This window comes from Simochromis diagramma, unplaced genomic scaffold, assembly GCF_900408965.1.
Source record: "Simochromis diagramma unplaced genomic scaffold, fSimDia1.1 OVJJ01000304.1, whole genome shotgun sequence".
Lineage (NCBI taxonomy): Eukaryota > Metazoa > Chordata > Actinopteri > Cichliformes > Cichlidae > Simochromis > Simochromis diagramma.
The window spans coordinates 20,965,340-20,987,929 of NW_024387030.1; the positions used below are offsets into that span (position 1 = coordinate 20,965,340).

General features: G+C 41.6%; 1 protein-coding gene across 1 annotated transcript in view; it reads right to left on the minus strand.

Annotated features, from left to right (window-relative positions):
• Positions 1-22,590, minus strand: part of sptbn5 (spectrin, beta, non-erythrocytic 5) — a 52,276-nt gene that overhangs the window by 19,146 nt on the left and 10,540 nt on the right. The window contains exons 16-49 of the mRNA XM_040041972.1: positions 20,328-20,531; positions 18,659-18,874; positions 18,215-18,389; positions 17,481-17,617; positions 17,123-17,335; positions 16,825-16,977; positions 15,957-16,087; positions 15,430-15,681; positions 14,763-14,838; positions 14,172-14,383; positions 13,550-13,799; positions 13,234-13,373; positions 12,333-12,432; positions 11,993-12,163; positions 11,663-11,827; positions 11,042-11,131; positions 10,820-10,956; positions 10,229-10,415; positions 9,954-10,063; positions 9,209-9,299; positions 8,889-9,005; positions 8,581-8,738; positions 8,003-8,135; positions 7,757-7,902; positions 5,017-5,131; positions 3,973-4,083; positions 3,411-3,590; positions 3,014-3,217; positions 2,314-2,463; positions 2,124-2,228; positions 1,727-1,915; positions 1,372-1,527; positions 383-571; positions 203-298 (exon numbers count right to left, since the gene is read on the minus strand). Coding sequence (XP_039897906.1) covers positions 203-298; positions 383-571; positions 1,372-1,527; positions 1,727-1,915; positions 2,124-2,228; positions 2,314-2,463; positions 3,014-3,217; positions 3,411-3,590; positions 3,973-4,083; positions 5,017-5,131; positions 7,757-7,902; positions 8,003-8,135; positions 8,581-8,738; positions 8,889-9,005; positions 9,209-9,299; positions 9,954-10,063; positions 10,229-10,415; positions 10,820-10,956; positions 11,042-11,131; positions 11,663-11,827; positions 11,993-12,163; positions 12,333-12,432; positions 13,234-13,373; positions 13,550-13,799; positions 14,172-14,383; positions 14,763-14,838; positions 15,430-15,681; positions 15,957-16,087; positions 16,825-16,977; positions 17,123-17,335; positions 17,481-17,617; positions 18,215-18,389; positions 18,659-18,874; positions 20,328-20,531 — 5,259 coding nt within the window. The remainder of the gene's footprint in view (positions 1-202; positions 299-382; positions 572-1,371; positions 1,528-1,726; positions 1,916-2,123; positions 2,229-2,313; positions 2,464-3,013; positions 3,218-3,410; positions 3,591-3,972; positions 4,084-5,016; positions 5,132-7,756; positions 7,903-8,002; positions 8,136-8,580; positions 8,739-8,888; positions 9,006-9,208; positions 9,300-9,953; positions 10,064-10,228; positions 10,416-10,819; positions 10,957-11,041; positions 11,132-11,662; positions 11,828-11,992; positions 12,164-12,332; positions 12,433-13,233; positions 13,374-13,549; positions 13,800-14,171; positions 14,384-14,762; positions 14,839-15,429; positions 15,682-15,956; positions 16,088-16,824; positions 16,978-17,122; positions 17,336-17,480; positions 17,618-18,214; positions 18,390-18,658; positions 18,875-20,327; positions 20,532-22,590) is intronic.

The following is a 22,590-nucleotide window of genomic DNA, read 5'->3' on the forward strand; positions in this document are numbered from 1 at the left end:
CACTAGAGAGCAAAGCATTTAAAAGCAGTGTTCTTCATCTTCTCCCTGTTTGTGGTATATAGAGGCCCTGTCCGACTTCACTATTGCCATCAAAAGGTTGAGTCATCAAACACTGAGCTCTGTGTCTTGTGTAACTATCATTGCAGCCTAGCATAGCTGTAGTTTCTCGCAGCTCACGTTGGAACAACATAAGTTTACTTACCTTATCTTCACTTCCTCTGAACTCACTGAGCTTCTTCAGCAGCTGGACTCCATGTTCATAGTCCTTTCCAACATCTCCAACATTAATCATAACCTCCTGAAACACAGAGTCACAGACGTAAAGTAACAAATGTCCCCATGTTAACAGCAGTGCACTTCCATCCATTTATCTGTGCTCTACCTTTTGTCTGATCCAGGCCTCCACCTCCTCCACCTTCTGGAGGTACTCCAGGAAGGCTCTGTTATCTTCCAGAGCTTTGCCACGGATGGCCACAGCCTTCTTCAGCTCTTCCCAGTGAAGCTCGAGTGTGGCTGCACTCTTCTTTACCTCTTTGGACCTCAGGTGAAGAGATACAAGTTCTTCCCCAGCCTAGAAGCAAAGAACAAAGCAGGCTGCATGTAGATGTTTGACACAAAGGCACAAAGCTGAAGACGCAATCTAACCAACACTGACAGGTTCACTAAATCATGTCTGTAAGTGGTAATTCTGAAAGGTAAATTAAAAAAAAGATCCATATTAACATTTCATCTTATCATCTCACCTCTTTGTGTCCAATCACGTCAAACAATCCTAAACCTAAAGTTAAGTGGCATTACTGCTGTACATGTTTTCCACTTTTTTCCACTTGGAGTCAGATTTACTATTAGCTACATGGCAATATTAATTGTGTGTCTTTACTCAGCAATGTGCACACACAGAACTGTGCAACATGACCAGCTCTTGTGTTTTTGTTTTTTTGTTTTGTTTTGTTTTGTTTTTTTTGGGAGGGGGGGGGGGGTTAGTTTTTCTTGTATTCGCTTCATGTGCTGCATTACATATCCGCCTGTCTTTGTACATATGTGGCCATGTGTGTTTTTTTCCTTTCACTTTAATAAATAGCTCAGCCTTACAACCTCCAGTCTAGGTTCATATGGTGGATTTTTTTGGCAATAAAGCAGCGGTTATTTCATGGCATGCGAACAACCTGTGTTCACAAAGCTATTGTTTTGGCAGATTACTTACACCTTCAGCAGGTCTGTTCATGTTAGTTATTACTGAAATGAAATCTGCTCATATGTTTGCATGTTTTTAGTAGATCACTCCCAGATCTTTTCGCTCCCGCTGAATCTTTTCTGTTATTGTGGTTTCATATTAATTTGCCCTACTGCTGGCCCTCGAGCTGTTCTTACCAAAAGTACATTACTGATGATCTCATGGTGAGCCAGGATTTCAGCCTCAAACACCTGATGTTTCTGCAGGAGTTTCATCTTGGTTTGCAGGTTGCTGAGGTCAGCTTTACTGTCCTCTGCCATCTTCTGCATCCGCTCAGACACCCACTCCTCTGCCTGACGCACAGAAACAGAAGTAGATGGACGGTTAAACAGTGTTATAAACAGAGAATTGAACTGGAAATCAGACCTGAGTTTTTTCATTTGTCAGTTATCATCAATCACACCTTATTTTTTAACACTGTAAAAACCTTAAAGATATTTGGGGATCCAGCTACCAAACATTGCCCAGTGTTCTGACTGGTTAGCAAGTTACCTCTGCGACATCTCGGTTGAAAATGCACAGACGCCTGGAAAGCTCCAGCTCTTCCCCACGTTTGGCAGAAAGCTCTTTAATTTTCTCTCGTCTCTGGAGGAGAGCTTTAAGTCTGGTTTTGACTTGTCCGCTCTTCTTTTTGCTCAGCTGTTTCCTCAGACGTTCAGCCAACTCCTTCAGAGATGACAGCTGGAACAGAGAGAGGGAAGTGTAGATTTAAATGAGCAGGGGCTCAACCAAGGTAGAAAGTGGTAATTACTATAAAATGTAGAGTATTATCATTCACTCTACCTCAGCATGTCACTAAATGGTTTAGTTTTTACAATTGACTTTAAAGAAGCTGTGCATTTTGTTTTAACTGTAGGGGAAAGGACCAACCCACAGAAGGAGTACAGACCTTGTCCTCCTGCGAGCTGAGCAGCTTCTCAAAAGCTTCATGGCGTTTGATCAAACCTTCTGTCTCATCCACAGTATTTCCCAGAGTGCTGTTCTTCAGCAGGATCTGTGGAGACATGACAGAAGTTTTCACCATCAATGGTATCATTATTTTGCAGGGTTTTTTTCTTGAACGAATACAGCAGGTGTACCTCCTGTGAGTTGGACATCTTCTCCATGCTGTTGACGTCTCTGTAGAAGATCTGCTCCAGGTGAACAGTTTCTAACCAGCTCTGTTTCTTCTTCCAGTTCTCCTCCAGTTTTTCTCTCTCTGACTGGAGAGCGTCCATCTTCTCCAACACCTAAGAGAACCATCACCCAACAAAAAGTCTAATTTCTCTGACTAGACTGTATCAATGTCTACCTTACAACAGTGGGGAAAAAAATTCAGATTCATCTCATCTTAAGGTTAAGCTCTTTTTTAAAGAGCTGTTATCCCTTGTTATCCCAGGACCCGAACCCCCTCCTCACCCTGGGATAACAAGTTCTTTCTATACTTATCAAACATGGACTTCATTAATAGGTAAATGGTAACCGTAACTTTATGATTATTTCTGAAATCAATCAGAATATGACTCTAGGTCACAACAGATGAGCTTAATGATTAAAGCCAAGCTGATCTCCAGAGATGAGTTTGCTTCAGCATCTCAAATCCTTTCATGCACACAATGTGTTTTGGACAGTGCTTGAAGGGTACAATGAAGTTGTGATTTTCTGTATTTTGCAGCTGTATTTTTTAATCTGCTTTCTGGTCTTGCAGACTTTTCTTTCTTTTTATTTGTATTCCATAAAATGAGAAAAGTGCCATATAGCTATCCCCAGAGTCTCCAAAATCTTACTTCTCCTCCTTACCTCCTTCTGGTTGCTTTTGTCCTGTGTCTGCAGCTCTTCTCCCATGTCCAGAGCTTGCTGGTAGGTCTCCTGTCTTGCCTCCATCTCAGCCCATAACTGCTGATGTTGAGCCAGCTGGAGGTCAGCGGTAGCCACATCACTGATGCTTTCCTCAACTGCCATTGCGCTGATCAGCTGGCTGCACCACAGGAAGTAGTCTTGCACCTGAAGAAGAAGAGTGGGGAAGATGACAGAAGTAAGCTCATTGTTGGGGACAAAATCCAAATGGACCAAATTCCCCTTATACCTAAATACACTTGAAAACCCTCCACAAAAAGATGCAAAACATCTACTGAACAACTCAAGGAAGTACTACTTTAGACTTTCAGACCTGCATCCTGTATCTATCTGTCCTCACCATGCTAAGGAATTGATATCGCTGGGAAGCCCGCTTGAGCTCCTCTTCTCTCTTCTCAGCAAGAAGTCGCAGCTCCTCCCACCGTTCCACCACCTCGTCCTGCACTTTCTGTAGGCGAACACTCAGTTCGGGCGTGCAAAGCTCCAGGACAGAGTCAACAGAGTCCAGCTGCTCTTGAAACTATAGAAATGAAAGAGATAAGATACATTAAGATGTCTCATTCCAGCCAATGGCACTTTGTCATTTTGTCAGACAGCATCTTCCACTCTGTCTTATTGAGCTCATCATCAGTGAGTATTGAACAGATTTTCCTTCTGCTACATTTCTGTAGCAATGATGTCAGAAATGCCTCCCTTCATAGTGATTTTATGTATCACTGGGCAGCAAAATACATTCTGTAGGTTAGACTGACTGTAAACCACTTTAGAAATGCTCCCTAGCCTGTTAACAACCCATAAGAGACTGTTTCCATGGTGATCTTTTCATTTAAGCTGAATCAGATGTTAAACATCTTTTCTTAACTATATGATGTCCTTGGTCAACAAATTTAGCACTTTATCACCTGTTCCTCTGTGGTGGCAAGCTCAAGGAGCAGGGCCTCATGTTTCCTCAGCTGTGACGTCACTCCATGCAAATCCTTTGCCACATCATCAGGGATGCTTTTGTGTCGCTCCTACAAAGAGAGACAGGAACAGAAGTTTTAAGTGTTGCACAGGGGACCATCAATAACATAATCGATAAAAAAAACATTATCCCATAAAGTAGAAAATGACAGATGTGTAGTGTAACTGTGAAATAGGATTCAGCTGTGTCGAGTGGTTTTTAGTCTGTTAGCTACTAATAATCAACAGATACTGTATGCCTATCCTTGTGTTGCAACCATACCATTTATTGATGTAGATTGATAACCAGACTTACTTGATGCTCACATTTCATGTATAATCTATGATCTGGACTTTTAATCTTCCTTCTGTTCTTTGTACTTCAGATACAATGACAAATAGATGAAGTGAAATTCTTTACAGCTGTGTCTATGTTGCTGGATGGGGTTTAGTTTTTGTACACCATAGCATTTCTATAAATGCAATCTCTTTTGCACCTTTCAAACTTTTACAGCTCCACTGTCAGCTCCCTCCCACCTCCATGTTTCTTGGCCTGTTCTCATTGTGGTTTACTGAGGCGGGGCTGGTTAGGTTCGTGCCAAACAAGCTAAACGCTTTATATTTGTGTGATCTGAATGATATCTCAAAGTTTAGCACTGCAGTGTTTTCCTTCTTTGGTTCCATCTATAGATGTACACTTTATCTCCCATCTTTCACAGATAATCCTAAAACCAAATCAGAATGTCTTATTTTCTATAATAATTTAGGGGAGGACAGCCAGTCCCCTTCCTCTTATTAACAGTTCTTCATTCTTCTGAACTGAACTGAACTGAACTGAATGAGCGTGCTTCTGATGGGTGTGCTGTCTTCCATCTTCCATTTTATATTTCCATATTTCAATGCCATAATCCATTCATGGGATCTGATGTCTTCAAAGTAATTAGATCTAAACCCAGCTGACATGTCTAGGAGTCAGACAGCAGTTTCTACATGAACATAGCTACCTGGATGAGAGTTAGCGCATCACTCAGGTCTTGGTAAAAGCGGTGACATTCCTCAGCTTTCTGTAGCTGATCCTGACGCTCCTTGGCCAAGCTTTTCAAATCTTCCCAGGATGCACTGCAGAAACATAAATATCAAAACTAACATAAGGTGGACAAAGAGCGATTCAAAGGACCCCTATGAGCGGAAGATCGAGGGAACAGTTCACCCTTCCCGGGATAGGGTTACCAGGGCCCCGCCTTGGAACCAGACAAGGGCAGGGTGCCCGAGGGCAAGTGTCTTAGCCCTGGCCTGGCCAGGAAAAAGGGATATGGGCCCACCACCCGCCAGAGGCACCGTAGGGTCGGGTGCAAATGTGTGTTGGGTGGCGGCCAGGAACAGAGGCCCTGGTGGACCGATCCCAGTCTACCGAGACTAGCGATTGGGACATGGCATGTCACCTCTCTGGTGGGGAAGGAGCCTGAGTTATGTGTGAGATACCAGCTAGATATAGTCGGGCTCATCTCAACACACAGCTTGGGCCCTGGCCAAGGTCAGTGATTGATTTTGTAAACGGACCTGCAGTCATATTTTCTGGACACAAGAGAGGGGCTGAGCTGTCAACTGACCACCAACTGGTGGTGAGTTGGATCAGGTGGCGGGGGAGGATTATGGACAGACCTGGCGCACCTAAATATATAGTGAGGGTCTGCTGAGAACGCCTTAGGCCCCAGTCCACGAGATCTTCAACTCACACCTCCGGCAGAGCTTCAACAGCATCCCGAGAGATACTGGGGACATTGAATGAACCATGTTCAGCACCTCCATTGCCCAAGCAGTGGCTGAGGTGTGGCCGCAATGTGGTTGGTGCCTGTCGTGGTTTCAACCCCTCAACCGAATGATGGACCACCAAAGGTGAGGAGAGCCACCAGGCTTAAGGAGTCCTATTGGGTTTGGTTAGCATGTGGGACTTTGGACCCAGCTGATAGGTACCGAGAGGCCAACTCGTGCAGTAGCTGAAGCAAAAACTTAGATGTAGGAGCCGTTCGGAGAGCCTGTCATGGCGAATAGAATGAGCTGTGTGGAGAATAATAAAGGAGGATCCAAGTGCAGGCACTTGTGGAGGTGTGAAGGAGGTTTATTGTAAAAATAAAACACAAGTAGAAAACGGCAAACAATACTGGGAAAATAAACTACTAAACATGAACACAAACAAGGGTGAGCGGAGGCACATGAAGGTTGATAGCAGGGGGACGGGAGATTAACAGACAGACCAGTGACTACAACATAAGAAGACACGACTCAAATACACACAGAAGAACACAGGGAGATTACACACAGGTGGGGAACACAGCTGGAAGTAATTGACGAGACAAGGGAGGCAAAACTGAATACACTCACATAAGACATGGACCTTCACAATAAAACAGGAAACAACTACACAAAGACGCAGACTAGACACAGAACTAAACCTACACTAAACATGAGACACAAACCTAAGAACTAATCCCTCACCAAGAATAACTGAAACATACTAAATAATAATAATAATACTAATAATCATCATCATCTAAGCCTGACAAAAGATCAAGAAAATAACCAAAAATACAAAGTCAAACCAAAAAATAAGAAACCCAAAATGCTGGGTCAAAATGACCCAGAACTGTGACAGAGCCCATGGAAAAAGACGTCTAGACTGCCTAGAAGACGTTCTGGCAAACCCTAAGGCTCAGGAGGAGAAAGCAGTGCTCTACATGCACTTCAGCTGAAAACATTGTCTGGTGATGGAAGGAATACTTCGAGGACCTCCTTAATCCCACTGGCATGGAGGAAGCAGATTCTGGGGATGAGAATCTCTTGGGGTGAGGTCACTGAGGCAGTTAAACAACTCCTTGGTGGCAGGGCCCCTGGGGTGGATGAGGTTTGCCCCGAGCTTGTGAAGGCTCTGGATGTTGTAGGGCTGTCTTGGTTGACACGCCTCTACAATGTTTCTTGGAGATCAGGGGCGGTACCTATGGATTGGCAGACCATGGTGGTAGTTCCTATCTTTAAGATGGAAACCAGAGGGTGTGTTCCAACTATAAGGGGGTCAACTCCTCAGCCTCCCTGGGAAAGTCTATATCAGGGTGCTGGAAAGAAGAGTCTGTCCATTAGTGGAACCTCGGATAAAGGAGGAATAATGCAATTTTCGTCCTGGTCATTGAACACTGGACCAGCTCTTTATTCTCTCGAGGACAATTGAGGGTGCATGGGAGTTTGCCCAACCAGTCTGCATGTGTTTTGTAGGCTTGTCCTGTGGGAGGTGCTTTGGGAGTATGGGGTGTCTGGCCCATTCGATCCTAATACAACGATTGCAAGAGCTTGAACCGCATATCTGGCAATAAGTCAGACTCGTTTCCAGTGGGTGATGGAATCTGCCAGGGCTGCTCTTTGTCACCGATTCTGTTCATATTTTTTATGGACAGAATTTCTAAGCGTAGGCAAGTGGCATAAGGCTTCCACTTGGGTGGTCCCCTTGGTGTTCCCCCAGACAAGCTGGAGGAGGTGCCCAGGGAGAGGGAGGTCTGGGCTTCTCTGCTTAGTCTGCTGCCCCCACAACCCAACCCCGGATAAGCGGAAGAAGATGAATGGATGGACGGACACAGGTAAAAACTGCTTACTGAAACGCAAAACCAACAATTTCAGCATTTAAGACAAACAAGAAAAGGAATAGGATGCCTCACAGATAAAATAACTGACTCACTACTGTGGCTGTGTGATTACCTAAGCTGCTGCAGAGTGTCTTTGATTGCAGAGCTCTGTGGGTGTTTGTTGTGGATCAGCTGAACAGCCAGGTTTCTGCAGTTCTGTAGTCTCTCCTCGCCAACCTCCAGCTTCTTCAGGAAGCCTTCAAACTTCCCTCGAACCAACTGCAAGCATAATCCACAGACACACAACTCTACAGCTACCTTCAGCCGCCAAAAACACACTAGAATTAATATTTACAATCATTGTGCAATGAAATGTAACCTGAACATGCTGATAATCATTGCCCAGGTCCTGAGACTCAGCTGTTTGTCTCTGCTGGTTCATCCAGTCCTCCAGCTCTGAAGACTCTCGCCTGAATTCATGGAGCTGAAGGACCTCCTTCAGCTTCTGACCCCTAACAGGAGACATTAGGGTGGTCAGTCACACAGGTACACAGACGCAATAAAAAAGCCAACAATAAAACCGCTAAGTCAGAGACAGATCATCTGAACTAATATCATTTTGTTTGGAGAAAAATGATATAAATCACCTAGAAGCAGGTCAAGATATTAAAGATCAGCACTTTACTGTATAAGTCTTTCTCTCAAAATTTTCAAAATTCAAATTTAAATTTTATTTGTCACATAGGTATGTTCTTTCTACATTTTCTGTAATTAACAACTGCCTTATGTAAATATTGCACTTTTTCCAAACAAAAAAAGGAAAAAAAAAAGAAAAAAACACAGTAAATAGATAAACAAACAACGATTAGGAAAAATATCACGAAAGAGAGAGACTCAAAAAACAATCTGTGAGAGAAAAGCAGAGAAAGTAATCCAACAATATGAGTGTGTGCTCACCTGAGTCCAGCCTGGTGCTGCAGCTGCTGGTTCAGGCTGCTGATTCGACTGTAAGGTCTGCTGAGCTCCTCCAGGCCCCAGTTCTGAATGGCCTGCTCTACCTGGTCTCCTAATGCCTCTACTTCAGCTTCCAACACCTCCAGTTGTCCCTCCAGCACCTGCACGAACACAAGGACACTGTTTACTGATTCTGTTGTTGTACAATCTGCACGCTGTTCTTTGATTTCTTCGTCAGGAATCGATAGGGGAATCATATGAGGTCCTTTTCCGACTAAGCAAAGTGTACACAGTGAGAGTGTGTGATATACCTGGTGTTTAGTAATGAGGCTTTGTGTGGCCAGCTGGTTTTTGCCATAGTCGTCGATGTTCACCAGACTGAGCATCTCTGCGAGTCTGGACTCCAGCTCTGAGCAGTCCAACAGTAGCTAGAGATGAGGCACACACAGAAAATGTAGCATTTTATGTTTTGTTTTGGTTGGGTTTAACATAAAATACTTCAAAATTTAACTCTAAATGACCAGTTAGACAGCTGCAGAACTAAGTGTCTTACTTAAAGGTATTTTGATGATGGAGTGTCAGTATAAGACTTTCACTTCCCTCCAATATAAAATATCCTTGTCCATCTCACCTGTTCTCTGGTAATAGCCTTGCTGAGGTGAGCTGCTCTCTTTTTGCAGGCATCCTCAAGCTCCTTCCACTCTGTATTGAGGTGGTCGCACCTGCAAAACAGCAGAAATTTACACTGCTCCACAAAGCCAGAACACATTTGGTCCAAACTGAGACCGTACTTATTACAGATCACTTGAACAGTCCAGACAAATACCTTCTCAAAGTTGTGTCAAGTGCCCAGCTATATAACATAACCCCTCCCAACAGGCTTTTTATTTATAAAAATTATGAAACATTTGCATACATTGGAGCCAATGGCATCTTTGCAGTCTAAAAATCAAAAATCCTACATTTAGAGAAAGGACCAGTTTCTCTCATGGAATTGGTCGTTTTAATGTCATTAAATTTAAATTTATTCCTTCAGATCAGTGTGCTGGGTTTTGAAAACAATCCCATCTTTGCATCAGTGTTAGGCCTCAAAGACAGGAGTGATTACCAAGCTATTTGGACAAGATCATTCAATGGTGTCTATTTTGTTCTCATTATTTGGTGGACTAAGGTAATGTGTTTGATAATGTTTTATAAATTTTATTATATTATAACTTATTCTCTAACATACCATTTTCCTTGTCTAAGTAAATGCTTATTTTGTGATGGTTTCTAGTTTTAATGCATTTTATAAGCAATGTCAGCGTAAGATAGATTCACTACAATGCACCAATGCACATGAAACTTTTTTTTGATGACAAAAAAAACAACCACACCTCTGCAGCACCGCCTCTCTTTCTGACTTGTTGGATTTGGCTAGGCTGCGCCCTTTCTTCAGAATGTGGTTCAGGTGTTTTCTATGTGCATTCACTTCGGCCTGCAGCTCCTGGGTTAACACACGAGTACATGAGCAAATGTTAAGTAAAACACAGCCCTGTGAATGTGTCAAATCACTTGAGTCCATTGTAATTCCAACTGAGCTCTCAGCTCAGTTAACAAATGAAGGAAAAGGGGAGGTTTTATAGATAAAGAACTGCAACCCAGCTCGTGCCTTGTGTTTCTGCATGAGGCTGAGGGCCCCAGCCAGAGATTTGTCGTATCCTGTAGATCCAGAGGCAGGAACATGCTCAGAGATCCAGTTGAGCTCAAGATCCACATCATGATAAAATCCAAACAACAACACAGATGCCTCCAGTTGTGCTCGACGCTCGTCCAGAGGTTTCTGCAGGGACTTGAATCTGCCACACAGAGGTTATAAAGTCAAGATGATGATAACCTAGAGTGAGCACTGGACTATATTTATGTTATTACTTTTTAATTACACACAGAATAAAATACCCCAAAGGAGACAATGACAGATAAAACCTGAAGTGACATAGGAAATTGTATTCTATGTATCTGTGTCTGTGTCTTTCAGATTTTGTCTGTGTGAGCGTCCTTGTCATCCACTTTTATTTTTGTTGTTATTTTGCCTTTTGTCATTTTACTTCAACAGATCGTTTTCTTAGCTGAGACACCCTGACCTGATCTTGTTTGTACTCCTTTCTTTTCTTCACCATGCACTTGGTTTTATATGCACTGAAGTTACTCTAAATGCAATAAATGCAAATATCTATTTTTTTGAAGATTCAAAGTAACTTACAAAGTGAGATAGGCGTCTGTCTCCTGGAGGATCCTTTGAGAGTCAAAGTGGTTGGAAGCGAGGTGTTTGGCCCTGCTCACAATAGAGTTGATCTTCTCTGCCAGTTCCTTGGCCTCCTGCTCCAGCTGCTGATGCTCCTGCATGAGCACACACACACAAAGTACTCACTGATGTCTAACTGTAAAACCCAGAGTCATTAAATCAATGCAGGCCTGTCCTCACCTTCAGCAACTGTCGACTGGAGCGCAGGTCGTGACCTTTGGCAGCATTGTTTAGCATCCACTGGATGGCCTCAATCTTCAGCTTGGCATCCTGAGGAGGAAAAGTACAAGATTTTTCTGAGAATGGAGCTCTGTTTGGACAGCAATTACTTCTCCTGGGAAGGATGGTCTTTAATTTTTTACTCCAGTTGACCTCTAAAATTAGTGTAAATTTAAATTTGGCCAGAAACTATGAACTGTATATAAAAGACAGGGGTCAGTTATAGTGTCACCTAAAGGCTTGTGAAGTCTCAAAGTTAAGCTGTGTTCTTCTTGCTTTTTTGGGAGCCAGTGGTGAGCATATTTGAGGCATACAAGAGGCTGGGGTGTAAAGTTATCAATTAATGCAGGTAGGCTAGGTTGGCAAAGTGCATTCATACATATATTAGTGCTAATTAACTAATTAACTAGCATTAATAAATGCTACAATCTCCCAAATCAAGACTGAAGTACAAACGTCTTGGATGGGCTACACAGACAGCATTATTTGTCTGGTAATTTCCTCAAAAAGCCATAAAAGGCACCAACATCACTGAACTGGACCACACAAACGTCTTATCCAGTTTCTCCATCAGTAGTTTACCTGCAAAAGCTCCATCAGCTGCTCCTGCTGCCCCGCCTGTCTCAGCCTGTCCCCCCTGTCAGCCATCTTGTCTTGTAGTCTTTTCCACCGACTCGTGAGCTGAGAAGACTTCCTGCTGATGCTCTGACTGTTGTAGTGCTCTTCAGCAATCATCTCCTCTCCCAGCTTATCACAAACACACACATATGTACTGAAGGTGACATCTCACCAAAGTGCAAGTCGTCTTTTCAATATATGCAACTGTGCATGTGTTGCCAGAGTCACTGTCAAACACTTGTTGTTTCCTCTACAGAAGTCATCATGCTGGGTGAAAAGTTAGAGGTGTTTTACCTGAACAAGTCTATCCAACCAGACTTGGTTGGCCTGCATCTCCTTCTCAGCCGCTTCATGTTTCTTCAGCTTCCAGAGGATGTTTGTGGGGTCTCGGTAGGACTCGTCTTCTGCCACCTTAAACTTCTCCTCCATCCACAACAGCAGCTCATCCGCATCTCTTTGGAACTCCTGCCACACGAAACACCAGGCAAATTCACCCTTATATTTATTATTAAAGAACTTATAACATTCATCTGAGCGCTCTCCTGTAGATATTATGATCAGTGCAGGTACTCGACACAATAAACAACATAAAGTAAAGTATGTTTTCTTGTTTTTAGCATTTTGACAATAGTACCTGGTATTTCTTGGAGTCCAGCAGTAGGTTCCTCCTCTTCCTGCAGCTCTCTTTCAGCCTCCTGTTGGCTTTTTGGATGCTCCTGCTCCGTTCCTTAATGCTGTAAGATAAACATTGAGGTTTTAAAGATTGGTGACACAGTTTATTGTAAGGTTATTGACTTGAACATATTGGTTGTTAGAGGGACAATTTAACTAATAATGTAAACAGTTCCCCGCCATCTGCCTGAGAAGATGATTGGCATGACCCCTCACAAGCCATTTAATCAAAGTAGCAGAGATGGTATACATGTGATGTTGTAATTTATTTGACAGCTAGATGGCACGGTTTCATGTCGTATGGAAAAGAAACAGCCTTGGTGCTCTGCAAACTGTGTGCATACTGCATCAAAGCTTTCCTGTTAGGTTGAAGTAGCAAGCAGATGAGCTTTAATTATCTTAGATTTGCATTATGCTAATTTTGCAGTGATGTGTGTTCTACTTGTAGAACAATTTACAAACAGAGTGATAGTACCCAATTCATAGAACCAATTCTATTTATCCCTAACTTCTTCTACTCTTATTTTTTTATGACCTCAGAAATTATATCCTCAGTTTGGTAAACTCAGGTATAGAGATCAGGCTGTGAGCACAGCAGTCCCACCCACCCTGTTAAAACCTTCTGTATGCTGGGAACAGTCCATGAGAAGAAAGTTGGCATAAAGGGAACTAAATCAGCTTGTTTACATGGATGAATGTAGGGACTATGCCATGGCTCAGTATATGATAAATAGGTTTAAGATTAGGCAAAGAACGATTATTTTTAAAAGCAAAATATGCAAAGTTACTCCAGTACAGCATAAGAATTAAATTATGGAGTTGGCAGCCCACTTTATGGAACAATTTCTGCTGTGTTTTCTTACTGTTTTGAAGCAAAGTGCTGCTGGTCGATAAGCTCCTTGCTGCGCTCAGCGAATTTATCCACTCTTTGATCCAAAGCCATAAGAAGACTTTCAAGTTCATCTTGTCGCCCCAGTAGACTGTGCACACTGTCTACCGAGTCCTGCATCAATAAATGTAATCATTATTTTTGACATTTTTATGATAGAACATCCTATTTATAATCTTTACTTATTGCAATTTCACAGATTTCTATAAATACTTATTTAGGATTCAAATTTAATGGTAACATTTCAAGGAGCTGGACCATGTAAAAAGGTGAGAAATGAGCACCCTCACCCCAAGATCTTGGACTTTTAGTCGGGCTTCGTGTCCAGACAATGCTGCTTCAATCCGGTCTCCCTCTTGGTTCAGCCTCTGGAGCTCCACACCCTGCTCCAAATGCTTCTTTCTACTAGCCCACAGCGTCTCCAGCCTACTCCTTTCAGCACTGAGATTATCAAGGATTTGTTGGATGTCAACACCGCCTATTTTCCCATTGGATGATCCCTGCAGCAGAGATTTCCCTAAGTTCTCCATCTCCTTCAGCCTGGCAAAAACACACACAGTGGGAGAGACACAGTCCACTTAAATGATGATGTCCATGAGCCAATCTTCTCAATCCCTTTGTCAGAAGGGGATAGAAATGGCTTTCATTATGGACAAGCGTTATGGTAGTTAAAAAAATACGTGCACAGGATTAATGATTTGAACATTCTTTAGCATAATTTTTAATCATAATAATTTTCATCATAATTTTTTTAAATTCCTATTAACCACTGCTAAAACACTTTGCATTTAAATTTACTGATGCTGCAGATTTAATTTATTTTGAATTAAATAGAATTAAATGAATGCAATTCAATGAATGGAACAACAACACACTAAGCACTGAATGCTGTGCACAGTTTCTGCTATTTACCTGCTCCTCTGTGTCTCCATTTCTAGTTGCAGCTCCTGGTGTTGCTCCAGCAGCGTGACAGCCGAGGCCACATCGCTCGCTGTCTCCTCCTGCAGGAGCCGTTCCTGAACTGAACCCCCCCAGCGCTCTAGCTCCTTGGCCTCCTGCTGGAAACTTTGCAGCCTGCGGGCCTCCTCCAGTTGGTGCTGTCTGTCTGATGCTTGACATTTCACCTGTACAAAAATGTATTTTTTTTAAGTTTGTAGTTTTATTTTAGATTTTTTTTACTCAAACATTTAATAATAATATAACAATAATAAAACAGTAACAGCCTCTGAGTCTGTGTTCATCAGAATATCAAACCTAATTATAATGACCCAAACGCTGTACCTTTTCAGTCTTATACCACCTGCTTTGTACACACAAAAAATAAGAGATCTTCACTTTTATTAATAAAAGAATGACGTCGAGTATGTCAGTGTCAATGCAAATCAACACGAAATGTTGCAAGCACAAAAGAGATCTTCTGTAGGAACACAGACTGAAGTTTGAACACCTTCACTCTTGGCTACTACACTCCAGTCAGTCTAAAACAAAGAAGGAAAATGTCACCTGATCCAGCAGAGCCTCCAAACCTCGAACCTCCTCCATAATGGCCGCACTCTCTGCCGGACTGCAGTCCTGCTTCCTGTAACACAGGATGTGAGCAAATTGAGTGGAGATGAATGGAGATGTACTCCACCGTGAAGTTTCTTTAGAAAAAACACTTTTAGCTAGAAGTTCATGTAAAGTGTTTTAACTTTGAAACCTTTCAGACTAATGCAGCTCTGTGTTATTCGTAATGTAAAGTAAGATACCATTATCATCTGTAATAGATATTTGGAGAGCGGTGAACACATGAACACATCAAAGCCCATGTACCAAGGTACAGACCAGTGTAGGCCAATCCATGAGCCCATTCATGTGAAAGTAATTCACATAACTATTCTCAGGAAAACTGCAGCTACCTTCAGTGTCACGTCTATGGCTCTTTTAATTTCCTTTATATACATATATCACATCACTGATGAATCATTATGAACATCAAATACAAAACAACAATGACTTATTTCTATCAAATTACAACACACATTTCTAAAATTATTATTATTGATTGATTGATTGATTGATTGATTGATTGGTTGGTTGCTTAACATATTTGTAACCATCAATTACTTTTAAAGTGTTTTTGATTAAATTAAGTACTACTGAGACAACTGCAGACTATATCAGACCATACATCTTTGCAACGCTCTTCAGGTAAGCAATCTTGCCCTCAAGCATCTTGATGTCTCTAAGGGCCCGAATCTGGTTCTTCTCCTCAGCAAGCAGAGTGAAGGGGGTGCAGCCCATGTCCACTTCGTCAAGCTGGGACAGCTCACCCTGCAGCTGAGCTTTAGCCTCCTCGCAGCTATGCAGGAAGGACTGCACGTCTGCCGTACTCAGCAGCTCCTTTCCTTTGTCATCCTTCAGCTGCTGAATCCGATCCCACCTGCAACACACCAAGAACCAAGAACTATCACACAGTTGTCACACAGTCATCAGGAGCCTCTGGCGCCCCAAAACTGTCCAAAATGCTGTCCTGTACTCAACCTACAGCCCAGGCACTTTATTATAGCATGTTGCTATAATAGCAAGCCGTTGTTACTGGGTCCTTCACTGTTGTCATTTTAATAACAGTAACAATGAGACATCACTTTTTCACAGGATCTAGTTTGTGTATCTGGGTCCTTGTGCTGATTTGAGTGATTTGGACTTTTTTTGCACCTTTTGGAAACACTCCTCTTTCTGGATTGGATTTCTTTCTGTTTACTGTGCTGGCTCTTCACCAGCTCGTCTGCCATTTTGATGATATCGTCCAGCTGACCTCGTCCGCTCGCTAACTCAGTCAGAAAGTTCTAAAACAGAAAGTCAAGGGTGAGTCAAAGTATTCAGATATTTTATGAATCTGAGTTTGTCTGAGTTTATTCTGAAGAAGTGAAAATAAAAAAAATCAGGCCTCTTAAATATGTCCAAAAGTCAGAAAAAACCTCAAATTAATCATTTAAAAAAGCAACAAAAAAAGTTGTTGTTTGGGTGAAAATCAGTGAAAACTCAGTGGCACTTAATATGAATTACCTTATCAGATGTATTCTACCTAAAGCCACATTTTTTCATTTCTGATTAACCTACAGAAGTGACAATTGGAAGCCAGTATTTTCCCTGTGATTTTCTGGCTTTAGAGGTTAAAAGTTTCTCCTTCCCAGTAAATAATATGATTTATGAGCTTAACTTAAGGTTGATCTTCATCTACAAATCTGTTGGTATCAGAATCCATCTAGCCAGCTTCGACAACACCATGTGCTATTATTTACTCATTTATAAGTAAACCCACAAGGCTAAATTTCCCACCATCAGCAAAAGGAAACACCTGACTGCTGTTACAGTTTATGCTGAGATCTTAACTGAACAAAATGATGGGCTGTGACGTAGTCTTAATATTTTTTAAGAGATGCATTTAAGGATTAAACAAATTAGAAAAATCATGAGGTATTGGGACATTTGTTTCACCCAGATGAGTTGATCCCCTGTTTTCAGTTTGTAGGATAAGTCTTGTACGATATGTTTGGAAATATTTTTCTGGAGAAGTCTTCACCTCATATTTGGCCTGAACCACTGCTAGATTGTCATCATCAGTGCTGAAGGTGTTGAGGATGTTCTCCTTATCCTCCATCCATGACTCAAACTCATGGCAGCTGTTGTAAAATCGATGAAGACGCAGTATCTCCTCCAGGCTCTTTGTCTTTGTCTGAAAACCAATATAAATATAAATCTGATTTTAGAATACAGCTACTCTGAATGTCCTTTTCTGTATAATAATCTGTCATCTTAATACAACCTCCCACATAACTAAGTAAACAGTTTATATTCTGTATACTGCTCCTTTCTCTCACCTTCACCAGGTTGTACAAGAAATTGTACTCTTGGTCCAACCTGCCCTGTGTGCTCTCCACAGTATCTCTCTGGTACTCGGGGTCTGGCAGTAATGTGGTTTGGATCTCAGCTGTGCCGCGACGCATAGAGCGTTTTCGCCTTGGACGACTCAGTTTCTTGCTTGAGCTTTCTGGCATATCATTGGCTGAGGCAGGTGGAGTGGGTGGAGGAACCTGAAGAGGGTGTGATAAAGTTATTGACACTTTAAAAAAATACATAATAATTTATTTTCACACTGCCCACTAACAAAGCATGTCCACTAACGAGATGTGATATTTTCATAATCTGACCAAAGAACTGGTTCAGTATTGATCATACACTGGATGGCAGCATTTTCAGGTAGGTTTTGGGAATGGACTGCTGGTTTCCTCCACTGTCTCTGGCCACAACTCTGTCTCCATCCGGCTCACTGCTGATGATGGTCACAATCTCATTGTGGTCCCACGGAAACTGACCTGAAATCAGGTTAGTTTATACTTTACATTTCAATAAAGTATCTACTATGTGTTTTTCTGTTGTGTGATTTCAGATATAGCCCATGTCTGTTCATCACAACACACTTGGCTACATTTTAGAAATGCAAAAATGAAAACAGTTAAAATTTACATAATCTGCTTTTCCTTATTTTCTGTCATCATTTTTTTTAGCACAGATTACTGCTCTTCATAGTAAACCACAGAGTAAACCTGTGTTAACCTAGCCTGTGTTACAGAAAATAGCGAATTCAGACATGGTTAATAGAGAAGGACATAATGCATGATATTTTTCCTCTTAAATTGGCCTGTTATCTGGTCCTCTCTGTAAACAAGAGCATCTCTATAAATTTGCCTAAATATTTAATGAATATTTCTTATGTGACTTGGTCTGACCTGAGTAAGATTTCTGTTTTAAGAGAAAAATGGGCATTCTGTATCAAAATGAGAAATGAAATAACACAGTGTAGTGCTGGCAGATTATTTAGTGCAGAATATAGGCTTATGTTTTCATGTATGAGTAGCAGTCACTCCTTATCATGCTATGCAACACAACAGTGACACTAAGTACTCCAGTACCTCTGCTGTATCTGAAGCGGACTTTGGCCTTGATTTCCTCTTTCTGAGGGGGGATGCTTACAGGGCCCTTCCCACCTCTGGTACTGGATAGTGAGGTTCGTGCTCCTTGCCCCTCCTTCTCCTCTTCCCCAGAGGAATCGCTATATTGGATCATCTTGCCTTGCTGAGGCTCTGCCTACAAGGAATGAGGAAATATTGCCTATAGCTTTGCATCTACTATCACAGTCAGTGTTGTAGAGCCAATATTAGCTATTTGTCAGTTTATTGATATCACAGTTTATAACAGCCAATAAATGAAGATTAAAAAAGTAAGGAACACATAGGAGAAACATCTTTCAACTATGTTATATTATTTTAGTAAGGACTCATTAATAACTACACATAAGAAATGTTAGGAAAATCTATCTGACAGAAACAATATCCGAATAAAGCACGCAGAATGACCTGCTGTGCAGTCAGCACCGTCAGCTGTGCTGCAGTTTTTGACTGTTCTGACAGTCTCTTTATTTCTGAGGCATACGCTGCCATCTCCTTCTCCAAACGAAGGTGGCGCTGCAGAAGCAATGCTGTGCTGGAATCGTCCTTCCCATGATCCTCGCTTATCAGCAGTGGCTTCCTGTCACCTAGCCAGGAGTTAGCCTCCTCCACATCTGCAAAATACTGGTCAGAGAAATAAAGGTTACTGATCTCTATAGACATGCTAGAGCATGTCTATAGAGATCAAGAGCAGGTTCCAAAAGACCACACAAGAAAATAAAACATAACATACGTGACAGGATGGTTAGAACCTACACAATAACAGCAGCACACAGGTAAAAATCTGACTGCAAAATAATTAGACTAACTGTAAAAAAACAGTAATACCTCAAAAATGTGTTTGTTGAGAGCACAGATAGGAGTTTACAGACAAAAAGAAGCTACACTAAACAAAAACAGCTTTTTTTCAATCTTCTCTTCTTCTTCTCTGCCCTTAATAACACATTATTCACTAGTGATGGGATTTCCGGCTCTTTTTAGAGAACCGGCTCTTTCAGTTCGGCTCACTAAAAAGAGCCGGCTCTTTCGGCTCCGAACCGGCTCTTCAGGTTGTTTTGTTGATTTAATTAATTTATTATTAATTAATATATTATTAACAATAATATGAAATTATGCACAAAAGGAATTACTAATGTAAAAAAAAGTGGTTTTATTTATATATAAATATAAATATATACAGTGGGCCCTAGAGAAAAAGCACATACAAACTCCAAAACACATTTCTAGCGTTAACTGAACTTCCAAAACAGAGCTACCTAGATCACTTAAATTACACAATTGAAAGCATATGTGTATTGTTTGTGTATTTATACACAAGCACTCATATATATTCAAATAATTTAAAAAAAATGTTCATTTACCTGTTACTACCACACACCAAATCCGGTCGTTGGTACTTGCTGGCTTGTGTGGCCACTAGGTAAGAAAAGCTCAAGGCTGGGCCTAGCGTCCTGGAGCACTTCTGTTGTGTTTTGTATGTGTTTTGGAGTTTTTACATGCTTTGTCTCGAGGGGCCACCGTAAATATACTTTTATTTATTCACTCCACATAAAATGTAATAAATAAATCATATTAAAAAAAAAACAACTATTCACATTTCAACTTTTAACTATTTAAAATTTCAGCTTTTTCCTTTTAAACAAATTTAAAGTGAAACAACACAACACGCTGCAAACCACAACACAATTAAATATAAATTATAATATGAAAACAAAAAGAAGATGCATATTCTCTGTCATATGGACCTGCATGAATAAACTTTCTGAATCCTTTATCATCCGCAACTGAAAATAGTTGTGGATGATAACTATACCTTTCTAATGTGACGTTGTTGTCCCTGGCTCTCTTTCTCCCTCCCGCTCTGTTCCTGTGCTACTGCGAGTGTAACTACCGCCCCTCCCCCCTCTGCCCAGCGCAAAGCACAAGGCTCACATGCGGAGTGAAGCGGAAAAAAGTGCGAGAGAGAGAGAGGGTGAGAGAAAGGGGAAAAAAACCCACGGCTTGCGATAAGGAGCCGGCTAGCGTCATTCACATCAAAGAGCCATTTCGTTCTGACCGACACATCACTATTATTCACCTGCTTTATGGTAGCGGCAGCCTGCAGTCTGTCGCGGTGTCCCGTCACCTCGTCAGTCAGGTGGCTCCACTGCTTCTTGAGAGTCCTGATCCACTTCTGAACAGCTTGCTGATTCTCCTGACTCTGTTTGGAGAGCAGATCCTGACCTCGACCCAGGACACCTTTATACAAAGACTCCTGGGCCTGGACCTCTGCCTCCAGCACCTATCAAATTATGATTTATTTGAAGTGGCATTTAGAGTCAAGATAGATTTAAATTGCCTTTATTCTCGAGGTGGGGTCACGTTCAGCCTAAAAACAGTCAGATTAACCAGATTACATGACTTAAACCAGAATTTAAATGTTATTATTTGTCTGTTTTGTTTAGATGCACTTCTGTTCTTTGCATTGCTGTTTCTTGTTTATGTTATTTTCATTTCATTTAAAACTTGGCAAATATTGTTTCGTGGTCTTGGGCTTTGGACTTTTTTCAGCTTGTGTATTTTTGAATTCTTAAGTCTTAGTTTGATTGGTTATTCCCGATGACTTAATCCTTTGTTTCACTTATTTCGGTTTGTTTGTTTGTTAGAGTCATTGTGTTGGTGTTTTGTTACTTCCTGTTTTATTTTTATAGTCTTTTGTCACTTGTGCTTTGTTTTTATTCCTACTTCCCTTGTCTCAAGATTAGTTTCAATTGTCTTCATCACATGACGAACATTTACCTCGTTACCTCTTGTATTGTCTCTGTCGCCCTTGATGCCAAGTGACCCTTGATGTTTTGGATTTCCTGCTTTTTGTATTCAGCTTCTGGATTTTGGCTTGGTTTACTCTCTGGGTTATCACCATTAAAACTTGCTTAGAGTTTAGTCACTGTTTCCTGCATCCTGGTTTTAGGTCCATAATCCCTCAACAATCCACACAGCATGCAACCTATTGTAGGTCCAACTCTATATTGTCAGGGCCGTGAGTCGGAGCCCAGGATTTATGTTTTCTTCTTTTTAAGATTATGTTTTATACAATATTCTACATTCTTGTGGTTAATATTATTCATGGTTCTGTGCTTGGCCTCCCCTGTGTCCTTGTTGCTTGTGTAGTCTATCATGTCTCTCGCGCATGTTAAATTTTCTCTCCGTGTTGATTCATCTGTCTCCCTTTCATGACCCTCGCTCCCCCCGTTTCCTGTGTTTATGTCTTAATGTGTGTCTCTTGTTTCTTGTGTTATTTTGATAGTCCTTTGTCCTGTATTCAGTGTATTTAGTTTTGCTTCCTCCCTGTCTTCTCAGGTTTGATTAGTCCTAGCTGTGTTCCCGCCTGTTTCCATCCCCTTGTCATCCTTCATCTGTATTTAAGTGTTTAGTCTCACTCTGTTCATTGTCGTGTTCTCCATGTAAGCTGTGTTCTGGTGTTAGTTCCATGTTGTCAAGTCTAGTCCAGTTCAGTTGTTAGTTCTAGTTTATCTTTTGTTTGTGTAGTGTTTGTCATGGTGCCTGCCCGGCTGGCCCTGTGTGGCTACATGTGTGTTGCTTTTGTCTCGCTCTCTCTCTCCTCTCTCTCTCCTCTCTCTCTCTACTTGCTGCCTGGGCGGAGCTCATTGTGGGCTCCCGCCCCTGGCCTTCACCACCTGCAAGCAATCACCTGTGGCTCCTCACCTTGTTTGCTCTCGCTACTTAAGGCAGTGACTGAGAGCACCTCGCCGCTGGACTATTGAGTAACGTTCGTCAGTGCTACTTTAGCCTAAGCCAGTTTTGAGCTCTCTTCGTGAAAGTTTTCCGTGTTAATTCCTGATCTCTGTATACAGATTCTTCGTGCTCGGTTTGGAAGTTTGGACACCGAAGCCTGTTCGTGAGTGCCGCAGTGAGAGTGGCGTGTGTGAGGAAAGGACCTTTCCAAGTGCATTGTTCTGTTCGTGTGGAGCGGAGCAAGAGAGGACACTTTTCCTGATTCTTCCCTGTACCCCTGGGAACCTTGGCCCCCTTCTCCTTCACCTGTATATAGTGAACCGGGAGTGTGTAAATAAAATTCAGTTTTCTGTGATTTCAGTCTGCGCCGAGTGACAGTGTTCATGTATTTTGGTTTTAGTTTTCACAGCAAATAAAAGCTGCCTCTTTAAGTTAATCTTTTGACTTAGAGTCCTGTCTTGCTTTAGTTTAAGGCATTTTAAAAAAACAGAAACATGTATCTGCTTTATGAGCTTTTGTTATTCTTTTTTTAATAAAGAATAACAATGTAACATTTCTAAAGTTTTGACAATTTGTAAAATAATATGAATCCTGTGTTTTTCACA